The 13,615-nt window shown below is 43.8% G+C and overlaps 2 protein-coding genes across 2 annotated transcripts; one reads left to right on the top strand and one right to left on the bottom strand.

Moving 5' to 3' along the window:
- engl (endoglin, like) lies at positions 1 to 8,751 on the top strand. Its single transcript, XM_034539640.1, has 12 exons — positions 1 to 91; positions 1,145 to 1,236; positions 1,535 to 1,704; positions 3,264 to 3,467; positions 4,496 to 4,651; positions 5,550 to 5,633; positions 5,721 to 5,945; positions 6,092 to 6,574; positions 6,952 to 7,081; positions 7,165 to 7,260; positions 7,707 to 7,822; positions 8,153 to 8,751. Exons 2-11 carry the CDS (start codon positions 1,146 to 1,148, stop codon positions 7,817 to 7,819), a joined length of 1,752 nt encoding a protein of 583 aa, XP_034395531.1. The 5' UTR covers positions 1 to 91; position 1,145; the 3' UTR covers positions 7,820 to 7,822; positions 8,153 to 8,751.
- Positions 8,752 to 9,820: 1,069 nt separating this feature from the next.
- Positions 9,821 to 12,756, bottom strand: LOC117734777 (zinc finger protein Gfi-1b-like). Its single transcript, XM_034539043.1, has 5 exons — positions 12,488 to 12,756; positions 11,756 to 11,925; positions 10,372 to 10,518; positions 10,100 to 10,265; positions 9,821 to 10,021 (listed from the first exon to the last, which is right to left on the bottom strand). The coding sequence occupies exons 1-5, from the start codon at positions 12,753 to 12,755 to the stop codon at positions 9,825 to 9,827; spliced, it is 948 nt and encodes a 315-aa protein (XP_034394934.1). The 5' UTR covers position 12,756; the 3' UTR covers positions 9,821 to 9,824.
- Between the last annotated feature and the right edge of the window lie 859 nt (positions 12,757 to 13,615).

Here is a 13,615-nt window from a genome sequence, read left to right as displayed (position 1 = left end):
GGGGGTCTCGGGTACTGAGTGCAGCTCCCACAGTGGAGTCTGGAGCAACAGCTGGATCAGCAGTCCGCCTGTCTCACCACTCAGTGCGCAGGTGAGTTCTACGTCTCTCTTCATGTTTAGTCCTTCACATGTTTGTTGATGTGAGGGAACATTTTTAGGAATCATCGGCGATCCTATTTAAAACTCATTTGGTGTTATTCAAATCCTACATTTCTTGATTGTTCCTGTTTAATTAATCTACATTTATTATTTAGGAATCTACTCGTGAGATAATAGATGTATTAATATATTGCTTTTCATTGTATTGCTTTTTGAAAATGTGCTTATATGTTATTTTTTGTGATATTCATACTCTAATATTCATGTACTTTTTGGGAAATGTGCTGTTAAAAGAAACGATCATCCACATTCTTTGTCAAACTATGGAAGCCCATATCAGCGAGTTAAATAAACAATATTTTCAGGATCAAATTGGAAGCAATGGTGTTGAACCCAAATTATGAAAGCAAAATAATGTTCTCATATTTTTGATTCACTGTCTTATTCACTGTCTCACAGTCACTTTTAATAACTTTTAATAATTTTGACCATAAATTGTTGACATACTTTGTGAATTGTTTGGCTCACCATTTCATCAATTGCAGAATCAGTAAGTTTTCACAAACAAGCAATTTGACTTCATCGGTGCCTTTAAAATAAAAACAGTGTAAACAGTATAAATACATAATTTGAAATAAAAAATATGAACATTTAGAATAGAATAGAATTTGACTTAGTAAATCAAAATATTTATTTGATCATATAATAATGTTGACTTTTCAATCCAATAATTCTGATCTCCTACGTCGTAATGATGACTTTATTAAAATTACTTAATAATTGCTTCCATAGTAACCAGGATGGTTGGCTAACATGATGAATCAGGTTGTGACTAATAATAATAATTTGAATTATCAATTGATTAGCCATTCATTTTTCTCAATCAATTGACTAATCGCTTTGTCTATAAAAATATAAAAAAATAGTGAAAATGCTCATTATTATATTCCTCAGCTCAAGGTGATTGCATGACAAAGAGAGCACCACTAGAGAGGAATGCATTACGTATAGTTATGTATGTCTTATTGCTGTTTCTGTTCACCAGGATGTTGCAACGCAGCAGTGAGATGCTCATGATGCCTTCACTCCTGGGATGGACTGTTCTCTGTCTCCTCCTGCTTTGGAAGAGAACGGCAGGTAAGAGCATCGTCATCTGTGTTGTGAAGACATTAAATACATATTTCCTTTTGCTCAAGCAGCCACTAGTCAAAGGTCTTTATTGTGTCAGAGTGAAAGTGAAAAAAAACGAAACATTCCAGTCTCCTCCGGCAGGAATCTTTCCATCTGACTGATACATTGAAGTAAGAAAGCGGAAGAGTCACAAGAACCGGAGCTCATTGCTTTTGGGACATGGAGGAATAGTGACGTTCACACACCACCTGCACGTTTTTTTTCATCACCCTTCATAGTCCAAGCGTCTGCTGTTCCTCCTCAGCTCTCGGCGAGGAGGTGCGGTGCTCCTTGGCACCGGCGGGGCAGTTGCACCCTGTTCGGGGGCTGCTGGAGAGGTTCCAGACTGGGCCGGGCTGCGTTGCTAGGGAACGCGGAGACAAGGAAACCCATGTCATTGCAGTGGGGAGTGGGACACACTACCCCGGAAACAAGGTGATGATCTGACCCCTATGGGTTTATGGAGGCAGTGGGCAAGAGTATTTACACAAGTACTGTGCTTTAGTACACATTTAAGGTGTACTCTACTTAAGTATTTACATTGTATGCTTCATATTTCTACTTCTACACATCTCAGAGGGAAATATTGTTATTTGTTCCACTATATGTATCAGAATGCTTTAGTTACTTTTTACTTTTCAGATTAAGATTTTATTTATTTTATTTATTTATTTATTTTTATTTATAAAATATATGATTATGTGCTGCCCTCGATGGACTGGCGGCCTGTCCAGGGTGTCCCCTGCCTTCGCCCTATGTCAGCTGGGATAGGCTCCAGCGCCCCGCGACCCTAATGAGGATAAGCGGTATTGAAAATGGATGGATGGATGGATGATTATGTGCAATAAATTCTCCAACAGTATATATGTAGTTAAAATGTGCCCCAGGAAGCCCCAGGGAGAGCATAATGACAAGCCGAGTTAAATTCAACCATTTCTCTCTCTCTCTCTCTCTCTCCATCTCTCTCCTTCTCCTTCAGCTCCCCCCAGGTGGAGGTGATTGTCTCTCTTGTGCCCCTGGTGGCCAACTCAAAGAGCCAGACGATTGTGCTGATTCGCAGCAGCTTTCGTTATTCTATATTTTTCTTATTGTCCCGCTGACATGCCTTTGTAGCCTTTTCCTGATATATCCATTTCCTCTGTGCCATAAAGCTCTATTATTGCCCAAAGACTAAACACACAAGCGAGCCACACTGTTGCACTAGGTGCTGTGTTTGACTACACAAACGTACTTCTGTTTCAGCAATGCGCGCAAAAAATATTACTACTATCTGGCTGTTTTATGTCATTATGTAAAAATAGGAAAATAAGAAAACATTTTTACATATTCTCATGTGTTTCATGTAAGGTCATTTTGGACTGATCAATAAGATGGTTATTTGGATTCAAATTAAGTTAGATTTTGGGCATGATTGGACACACACGTCACGCTCAGCTGTGGTTGTAGCAGACGGAAACATCCAGTTCTGAAGCGTGAAGCCGATGCAGAAGTGTCTTAAAAGGTAGTCTCTCTAATGTCCACCAGGGGGCGACTCCTCTGGTTGTATAGAATTCCAATGCGAAAATGACTCTACTTCTCTTGATTTATTCCCTCAGTAAACATTGTAAACATGAGTTTATGGCCTCAATCTCTAGTTTCAAGTATTCTTCAATAGTAAATGATGGTCCATTTAGAGTCAAATAGAGCATAAAGCAGAGTATGCTTTAGGACGGGGCTACCTTGTGATTGACAGGTAATAAACGGCGTCTCTATGTCACTCCTCCGCCGTCCATATATGCTCATTTCTGTTCACTGGTTGCAAAAAAAGCCAAGATGGCGATGTCCAAATCCCCAAACTCGAGGCTTCATAAGGGCAGTCTAAAGAGCAATGAGTGACGTCACAGTGGCTCCGCCCACTTCTTACATACAGTCTATAGGTGGAAGCCCTCCTCAGGTCAACCTTGTTGAGACCAAACTTGCCTTCACAACATCTTCTCTCTCTCCCTCTCGTGTAGTCCTTCAACAGCGTCCCCGTCTGTGCCACAGACGCGGCCGCCGTGATGATGAATCCCGTGGTCGAGAGGCCGTCCTGGGCCGAGGAGCGTCGGCTGAGGCTGTGGCTGAACTCCGGAGGCCGAGCACGAGGAGGCCGGGAGAGTTTCACAGTGCAGTGTGAGGACGGATGCCTCAGCGTGAGCGTAGACCGGCGCGTCCTGCAGGTCTTCATACCTCAGTATAGACATAAACCATTCAGAGAGAAGCTGCCCATATCCATCATCAATGAAATGTGCCAACCTTGGCTTTTGCTCTGAATATCGCCTACCCCAAGCGAAGGAGTTCAAGTATCTCGGGGTCTTGTTCACGAGTGAGGGTAAGGTGGAGCGGGAGATCGATAGGCAGATCGGTGCGGCTGCAGCAGTAAAACAGGCGCTGTACCGGTCCGTCTTGGTGAAGAGGGAGCTGAGCCGGAAGGCAAAGCTCTCCATTTACTGGTCGGTCTACGTTCCAACCCTCACCTATGGTCACGAACTCTGGGTCGTGACCAAAAGAACGAGATCTCGGATACAAACGGCCGAAATGAGCTTCCTCCGTAGGGTGGCCGGGCTCAGCCTTAGAGATAGGGTAAGGAGCTCGGACATCAGGGGGGAGCTTGGAGTCGAGTCGCTGCTCCTTCGTGTCGAAAGGAGTCAGCTGAGGTGGTTCGGGCATCTAGTCAGGATGCCTCCTGGACGCCTCCCATTAGAGGTTTTCCGGGCACGTCCAACTGGTAGGAGGCCCCGGGGAAGACCGAGGACACGCTGGAGGGATTATATCTCCCGGCTGGCCTTGGAACACCTCGGGATCCCCCAGAATGAGCTGGAAAGTGTTGCGGGTGAGAGGGAAGCCTGGGTCGGCCTGCTGAACCTGCTGCCACCGCGACCCGACCCCGGATAAGCGGCTGATAATGGATGGATGGATATCGACAACATTCATGACATTCCCCTTCGCTCTGGCTGTATTTTATGTTTGTGCTACCGAGCGAATGTTAGCATGCTAACACGATAAACTAAGATGGCGAACATCGTGCCTGCTGAACATGTTACTACCATCGCCATTGTGAGCATGTTGCCGTGCATTAGCACCATTTTGTAAGAGCACAGCCTCACGGTACACTAGCAGTTATTATGAAACAAACGATGTGTACATCTGATACAGAAAAATGGTTCCTATGAAAGTGACGTGGTCTCACATCAGTTCTCCCCTCCAGAGCTCGTCTGTCCCGGTGACCGCCGTGACTCTGCGAGACTCGATGTGCCAGGCTCAGTCTAACGGGAGTCATTTCCTGTTGGTGTTTCCACTCATTTCCTGTGGGACTGAGAATCTTCTCCTGGGACAGCCGAGAGGAGTGCAGTACCAAAACACGGTGAGATGAGAAACCCTGTTCAAATTCAATGTTTATTTTACTCCTTAAAATAATCCACATTATTTTTATCCCAACTTTTAAAGAATTCTGTGAGATTGTATGTCATTCTTGTTTAATTAATTGACATAAACCAACAGAGGCCGGAGCAATCAGAGAGAAAGAGAAAAGAATGAGTGAAGCTTTCGGAGCACAAAGGGAAAAACACCTGACTCCAAAATTAATTCAAAGTTCACAGTGGCAAAACAACAAAACCCAAGGCACATAATAGACACTTGAAACTGTGGAAAGTGGAAGTTGTCCCCAGTGGACCCAGGTCATCATGACCACAACAGCGTGGCAGTAAAGCCTAAAAAGGGGATGCTGCACAGAGGCAAATGAAGTGAGAGAAGGATAAGAGGGATTTCAGGAACGAAATTAATAAAATAAATGTGCATCTTTTCTCTGTCGTATCAACTGTAATAATCATGTTTCTACCAGGTATTAATGTGACAAATCTTTGTAGGACTCTGTTCCCAGTACATGAGGAGCCGTTTCTTTGCAAAGATGAGACTATAGGATAGGAGACATTGCTGGGATATATCTGAAACATAAATAGCTCTGGTTCTATATATTGCGATATATTATGATTTTTTTTAAAATATATGTATCAAACCCTGACTAAAATAAGCGAGCAGTGGGACCTGCATTTATCACAGTTCCTGATTCACTTTCTGCCACACATTTTTGTATGCAAACCATGAATAACTTTTTTTTGTGTCTTTGAGAATCAATACAGTATCACAAAAACATATTTGCTATACTCAAGTGTGTTGACATTTTCCTACACCTTCAGGGCTCAGAAAGTTGCAATGAATTAACCCGTACAGCACACCGATCTGTGTTCCTCCTCTCTACCCAGGTGTTACTATGGAGAGACGCGCCTCAGGCCATCCTGGCTCTCAATGAAACAGAGAGGAAGTCCAAAGGTCCACTCGGCATACATGTGAGATATCTGTAAACCTATATACCCTTGACTACTCCATTATTCATGACATATCTTTAACCTGCAGTCTCCTGTTTCTGCTCTCAGTTCAGCTGCTTTGCTGCGGTCCCCACGCTCCCCGGGTCTGCTGACGTAGGGCCGGTCTCCTGGGCACTCGAGCGTCCAGGGTCCAATCCAGGACTGAGACACCTTCCGACACTCGGACAAACGTCTGCGGCCGTCCTTGTTCTGAAGCTCTCTGCCGCTGAGAGATATAAGCGGAGCCGGATCGGCCCCTGTGTCATAACTGCAGACCACCGTGTCTACGTTGAGGTCTGGGTGTTTGTGTCGTTTATTTTTTGTGCTTATTTGATGCAGAAGTCAAGAACTTCATTGGTGTGATCGTCTTCTTTTCTTTATGCAAGTGTATGGCACCATTACCAGTGACAAAAGCTGTGTTGTTATCTGTCCTACTGCAGATTTCAGCCAAAGGGCCCTTCATAGATATGGTGGAGGTGAAGTCCTGTGTGGTCTCTCCTCTTTCAGACCCGAAACAGTCTCGTTTCTGGACCGTCCTAAGCGAGGGCTGCTCCTCAGACCCCTCGCTCACCCTCAGTGCAAAGACAAAAGAAGAAGAGGTGGAAGGTGCTGGGGGTGATGATAAAGTGGAAGAGGAAAAGACAAAGGAGGAGACAGATGGACTGGACAGAAGAGGGAGAGAAGCACCAGAGAGGCTGGACAATAAGAGTGCAAACGTGGGAGCAGAGGAGGAGATCCGGCCCTTGAGGTTTAGTTTCATCCTTCGACCAGTTTATAATGACTCAATACAGTTCCTCCACTGCAGCCTCCGTCTGTGCATCTCTGACCTGAAAAAAGAGGAACCCACAGAGGAAAAAGTAAAGACTGACTGTCAGGACAGGCTGCGTATCCCTCCGCTGGTTTCTAGATCTTCTAGACACCAGGTACTACGTTTCATTGCACAAAACAGGTGCAGAGTGAAGCCTCCTTGTGAAGGCATCAAGGGGCGAGCTCTTTCCTGTCTATGTGTTAACCTAAGCTAACCTGATGCTAGCAGTAGCTTCCTAGTTAACATACAGACATGTTTGTGGTATGACAGCAAGAAAGCAAACAATCATATTTGCCAAAAATATTACTTTACTTTAATGTGACTTGAACATTTTCACTATTCAATCGGGGACAGACCTAAAGAAAGTTTGTTCAATTTCATATCACAGGTAGGAAGTGTAAGTTTTTTAGGATTGTATATTATTTATCATGTCCGACTTCGTGTTGATTCACAATTTGTACTTGACTTACCCTCTCCTGTCTCCCATCTCAGTGTGAGGTCAGAAACCTCTACAGGCCCATGGTGGTCACCCATCCCATTAGTTCACTGGCGCCCACTGCCGACCAAAGAACCAAGAGGCTGAGTCTCCCCCCACTGGCCAGTCCAGACCCGGAGCACAGCAGTGAGCATCATTCATTCTGTCGTTTCTTCAATGTTATCGTGAGATTATTGAACCTGCTCCACTGTCTCTCTGTGTCTCTGCAGTGCCGACGGGACCACTGATGGGAATTGTCTTCGCTGCCTTTGTGATGGCCGGCTGCCTGATGGGGGGCGGGCTGTGGGGCATCTACTATTGTACAGGTGACCAAATCAGCTTCCTCCTGTCACTGAAAAGTGACTTGATTGTGCAGAACCTTTGACATATGAACCGGACAAATTAAAAGTATTCTTCATCATCATCATCATCACCATCATCATCATCCTCCTCCTCCTCATATCCATGTTGCAACTGTTGATCAATGATTAATGTAAGATATTAGGAATTCAACACACAGCCAGTTCATTTTAGTGAATTTTTGACAACCATCCAGATTTGGGGAAAATGCATGAAAGCACTGTCTAAATTCAAATTCTACATTTAGTCTTGGTTGCACATGTGTAATGACTAATAACTAACATTTTCAAAACATTATCAAATAAATGAGGATCATGCAGGTTTCCAAATGAAACATTATTAACAATGACATTTTCCATCTGAGGTTGTGTGGAGACATTATAAAGGAACTCTGTTTTTATATCTTATGAAGGGGCCCTTCCAACATCACTTGGAGGAGAGAATCATGTCACAGACCACCCTCGTGAAGGGCCCAACAGCTGGAATCCAACGCCACCGTCTGACCAGTCGTCCAGCTCGGTGTAGGAGGTAAGATCTGATGAGGACAGTCCCCCATCGAAGTCTATGTTGGGAGAGTACTACTGCATTATATCAGCCTCAAGTGATGTCACTCGAGTCAGCATCAGTTGGGGGATTAAGACGACAAGTTTGAAAGCGAAAAGAATAATAGCACATTCGCACACAGTACATTCGCCGTACTACTAGCCTAACACACCTGGATCTTTTGACTAAACTGTAAACGTCTTGGTTAGAAGCGCCGGCAGTAACAGAAAATCTATCAGCAACACCTGCAGATTTTAACTGATGTGCCAGAGAGGTCTGAACATGTTTTTCTTTATTCTTTTATTTCTCTCTCAGGATTTCCTGCAAATCTGACAAAGGAGAACTGGGACAGAGGTTCTGACAGCTCGTGTATGTGTGTGTGTGTGTGTGTCTGGATTCGACGGGGCGACTGAAACAGAAACCACGTCACCACATCGTCACCTTTCAAGAGACGGGGAGCCCGAAGTCAAAGGTGAACTGAGCGGTCACTGCGAGTGCCTGTTTGAAGAGTCCGTGTTCCAAATCATTTTCACTGTTGTGCTGTCACTGAATCAGCTGAAAAACAGCATTTATTTGTATGTGGATTCTGTTCATGTTGATGTGGCAAACAAGATGTAATAAACGAGTCGAGATGCATGTCGGCGATGTCGTTTCACTCAAGTCACTTGCAAGTCAAGTTCAACACACTCTCCTCTAAGCTCTGTTTTGGTCTCTAATCCTGAGAGAAACACTCTGCTAAAGGCTCCGCTGTGTTCACCAGCTCGTCACGAAGTGTCTGTCTGTCGTGTGGTGCTGAGCAGGTTGTGGCAGTGGCTTATTAAAAAAATTTTACGAGCTTTTTTGCGGGGAAAGAAATCCTAACGAGAGCAGCGAGAGTGGCCTAAAAACATTAAAGCTGCATCCACAAAACCACAACAATTAGTTAGTAAAAAGGCTCCGCAGAGCAGAGGAGGGACTGAGTTGGTCGCTCCTTCTCTGTGGGTTCTGTCTTGTCCAGGAAACTGTCATGTTAAATTAATCAGTTTCGTGTCTTGTGTCCATGTTGTCTCGTGATTTCCTGTTTTACTGTGAAAGTCAACTCTCCTCTTGTTTCAGGCAACTTGTTCCTTCCCCTGTGTGTTTCTCCTCTAGTCTGATTGTCTGCCTCGCTCCTGATTGTTTCCACCTGTGCCCTCACCCTGTGTATATATTGTCTGCGTCTCCCTTTGTCCTGTGCCTGTTCGTCTTGTCTTTTGTGCAAAAGAACCAGACATTTTTATGGAATTCACCAGTCACGATTTTATGTTACTTTGTTCATGTAGATGTTCTGTTTGTTTGTTTCCAGTTAATTAAAACTGAGATTTTTGTTGTTACTTTGCCTTGAGTCGTGCGTATGGGTTCTAGTCCTTGTTCGGTCATGACAGGTTCGTCCGCAGCCCCTTTCAGTTGTTAACATGGAAATACTTAAAATCACAGTATTTTAATGCAACATGTACCGGACGTGCTGTAGAAAAAACAGAGTACAGAGCTTTCACGTATGTGTTTTTTTCAAAATTGGACCTCCAGTCCAGCATTAGTGGAAGCACATCCTATGAATATGTCATCATCAATCATCTCTGCCGGGAGCCCAGCTGCAGTGTATTATGGATGCTACATCCAATAATGGGGACAATTAACACACACACAAACACACACACATGGACACACAAACTACAATCACATCCGCACAACTTTCTGAGGAAAATAGTTCCCTTAAAATTGCACAACATGATTGGATAATGGTCTTCTTGACACTTTCCTGGCAACTCCTGGGGGGGGGGGGGACTTTTGGCAGCGTGTTTCATGAAAGATACAAATCTTCAACAACAATATATATTTTAAAAAACTCCAACCAATAACGTTACACAATCAGGGTTTATTATCCAAGGCGTTACCATTCTGACTTTTAAAATGATAAGGGATTAAAAATTATTTACAAATTTCGCTATCACTTTATTGCCTCGTGGTCTCAGTTTTGAGTGTACGTGTCTGCATAGCCACAGTGCGTCTCTCGGTGGCGCTGTAGGTCCACCCTGCGCTGGAAGCTGTGCTGACAGCTGGGGCACCTGAAGGGCCGGTAGCTGCTGTGCTTTCGGCTGTGGGTGATGAGGTTGGAACTCTGGCTGAATCCTTTACCGCACACTTTGCACACGTGTGGTTTCTCACCTGCGGAAAGGAAAGTGCACGAGTTTGAGTTTGAGCGCTTTCACTGCACAAGTTTGCCTCACTGTTGTGTTCACCCACCCGTGTGTATGAAGGTGTGCTTCTTCATGTCCGACTTCTGGTGGAACCTCTTGCCGCAGTACTGGCAGGGGTAGGGCCGCGTGTCTGAGTGGATGAGGAGGTGTGTGGACAGGGTGGACGAGCGCTTGAACGCCTTCCCACACACCTTGCAGTCGAAGCTACGCTCCTGGATACGCAAACACATTGACTTTGACATGAAGGCAAACCAGAGAATCCATGATGGCTCATGTGCTTGTACTGAAAATAATCAAACTACTTCTTTCTCACTGTACCTTAGCTCTATCGTAGCTGCCAATTGCTCTGAAGCCGAAAGGCATAAGGGGCATGTCGGTGGCACTGGGTGATCTTGTCAATGGGACAGAGAGGCTGTTGAGATGAGCCTGATGGCCGCCTCCTGATATCAAGACTTCTGAAAGAGACTGAGGGAGACAGAGAGAGGGGGGAAATTATGAGAAGAATGATACTACTGTCAAGTCTGTGTCTCCCGGTTAGCCTAGCTTAGCATAAATCCTTGAAAACATGGAGAAACAGTGGCAGTGATAGAATCTGCCTATCAGAACTCCTAAAGCTCACTGATTACTACTTCTAAGCTGGGATCAGTAGATCAGTAATTTACTGGAGTTACCGCTGATAGCCGAACAGCTACAAATCCGATTTTCTACTTTTTTCCAAATGACACAAATGTAATAATGTTTCAGAGCTGAATTGCTTAACTTTTGTCTCCATCCTCTGGCAGTGAGAACCATTAGCATATGGGGGAGACTTAGCAACGGAGCAGCGAGCAGTTGGCAGCTAATGATGCGAACCGTAGTGTTTACCTGATGGGGAACCGGAGGCTACGCTACGACGGCACCGTTAGCCAAGGGTGGTGTTATTAGCTGTAACCGTCGTATGAGAACAGTGCAGCACGGTGGCCGTTAGCTAGCCAGTGGCACACGCTCACATGTCAACCAAGCACAGATTAGCTTGGATACCAACACACACTGTTCATCAACGTTCATTCGACAAGTAACCCAAAATGCCAAAGATAGATCTGAGGTGGAAACAGTGACACCATTCCAGTTTGTCCACAAACACTAATACAACTTTTTCTATGGTCTGAATGTTTTAATACATTTAAACTGTTTATTCTCTATGTTATAATATACATAATAATTCATATTTATTTCATTAAGTTGACATTTTTACTTAGACCTGTCATGCGGTTATTTGAGCTGAAACATTTAAATGTTTTAATCCCCAGAGATTTTGAGATTTATTACAATTTGTTCAATGCTGAGGCTTAAAAAATAAAAATAAGGCATAAATAATATATCCACTATTTTTCTGCTCCAAGGTTTTCACCAAGTTTTCACCATGCATTCCTCTGGCACCAGGAAAGCCACTTATCTTTTTCAAATGACCCCTTTGTTCACAAACAATTCTCCACAAGAAGAATCATTGCAATCACCCTGTTGAACAGCACAGACTGCGCTTACATATTATTTTTTACACTGCGAGTCACGCTGCCGTGTCACCCTCTGACATATTGCCAGGTTCGGTGTCATGGCAGTTACTTTTATCGTTATTCACCCTAGTTTCCACTTTCTTGATAGCAGCTGATGAGGACGGAGATAATAAGGATATGAATATTCTCACCGTGCGGAGGCCTCTTACCCTTTCACAGAGCGGACACTCGCTGACGGGAAATTTGAGGTCAGTGTGTGACGATTGGTTGAGTAACATGTAGACCAGTCCCTCCAATTGTCTCTCTCGTTCCGATGCCTGGCGTCTGTCCGCCGTCCAAGGCGAGACCGACAGCGGGACGTCTCCGTTGTCCACAGGGGCTTTTGTTCCAATATGAAAGGATGATGGGCATGACTTTAGTCCACAGAGAATATTTTTCATATCATATTTTCAGGGTCTTTGCTTAGCAAAGATGTTGTCTGAAAGTTGCACTTTCTTGTACAAAACTACTGTCTCAGTTATGACCAATATACATGCTATCCAAAGAACAAGTACTGTCACAAGGACAGATACATTCCTGCCAACTGCTATAAGACCAACTGCCAACTATATAATAAATCACCATGGCCAGATACTCCTCAAATTGAATCAACATCAATAACCCTTGCACCGATTTCACTTTATAAACTTTATATCAACTTATATATACTGTATATACTTTGCATTTGTTTTCATTTTCTTTATTATTTAATTATTTAATTTTCTTAAATCTAATATTCTCTGCTATTTTATTTTATTGTATTGTATATATTGCAACCTTCTTTGCTGCTGCTACAAACAAATTTCCCCCTGGGGATGAATAATCTATCTATCTATCTATCTATCTATCTATCTATCTATCTATCTATTTAGAAAGTCTTATAATTAGAAAGTGTTGGGTACCTGAAGGCCAAGGTTCATCTGTGGGGGCCCTGTGAGAGCGGACTGCCATCCCCTTGGAGGGTGAGCAGGCCTCAAACAGCAAGTCTTTAACTCCTAACATGGGGGACAAAGGCCTCACAGCATCCTCAGGACACCTCCTGCCCTGTCCCGTCGCATGCTGCACAGACTGGTGGACCTCTATCCGGGGCTGGGAGTGTTGTCGGTAGGGGTCTTTAGGTGGGTGGAGCAGGTGAGTCCTTTTACTCCTGACGAGGAACGACCGCGGCATAGTTGTGACTGAGAATCCTGCAGAATAAACCCGGGAGGGGGGGTCTGAAGAATTCGCTCACGCTTGTGTGCCCACACACTCCGGTGTTGCACACCTGCTGCTATGTTCAGTTACAATGCCAAAGCTTGAGGTTTCCTCAGCAAATACAGCCCGCCACCTGCACAGAGGTTTTCAGGGCTTTCACTGAGGATAACCCGTCTGTGGCATTTGACGACTTCTAAACTGACACTGTGGTACACTTGTTATACTTCCATTTAGTCATTCAGAAGGATTTTAAATGTTTGAATATTAGTTCAACATTACCTAAATTAAACATAAACCAAGTGTTAAATGTATTCATTCATAATAGAATATGTGTGAATGTACTTCTTAATACTGCTTTGGTATTGATTTTAACATTTGATCAGATCACACGGTCAACAAGAAAGAGGGAAGCCTCAAAAAGAAAAGTAAAGAGAGAACACAAGAAAATTACCATGCTCTTTTTACCACACTTTTTCACCAGTCAATGTTTTTATTTTTATTTTGCATGAGCCTCTGTAATAAACTTATTTAGTAACCTGATTATGTAATTATATAAAATAATGTCCCTCACATCCTTGACATTGGACAGAAGAAGCTGCAATGTGCCAGTTGATGGAATTTGCCATTTTGTAGTTCCATTAGAAAATGTCTAAAAGATTCAATACATTGAAAATAAGCTAATAACCTACGATAACAGTGAGATTCACGCTGAAGTGCTGATCTTACCTCTGTACTGCGCAGCTGAATGCTGAGAGCCTTTCTTGTGTCTTTGTTGCTGGCGACGTCCTCTTTTCTCTTTCTCACACCCATCGACTGATGACATGACACAAAGAGAT

This window comes from Cyclopterus lumpus, chromosome 8, assembly GCF_009769545.1.
Source record: "Cyclopterus lumpus isolate fCycLum1 chromosome 8, fCycLum1.pri, whole genome shotgun sequence".
In the NCBI taxonomy this organism is placed as follows: domain Eukaryota; kingdom Metazoa; phylum Chordata; class Actinopteri; order Perciformes; family Cyclopteridae; genus Cyclopterus; species Cyclopterus lumpus.
The sequence above is the reverse complement of the archived record's forward strand: the minus strand, read 5'-3'. Positions and strand labels throughout refer to the sequence as shown.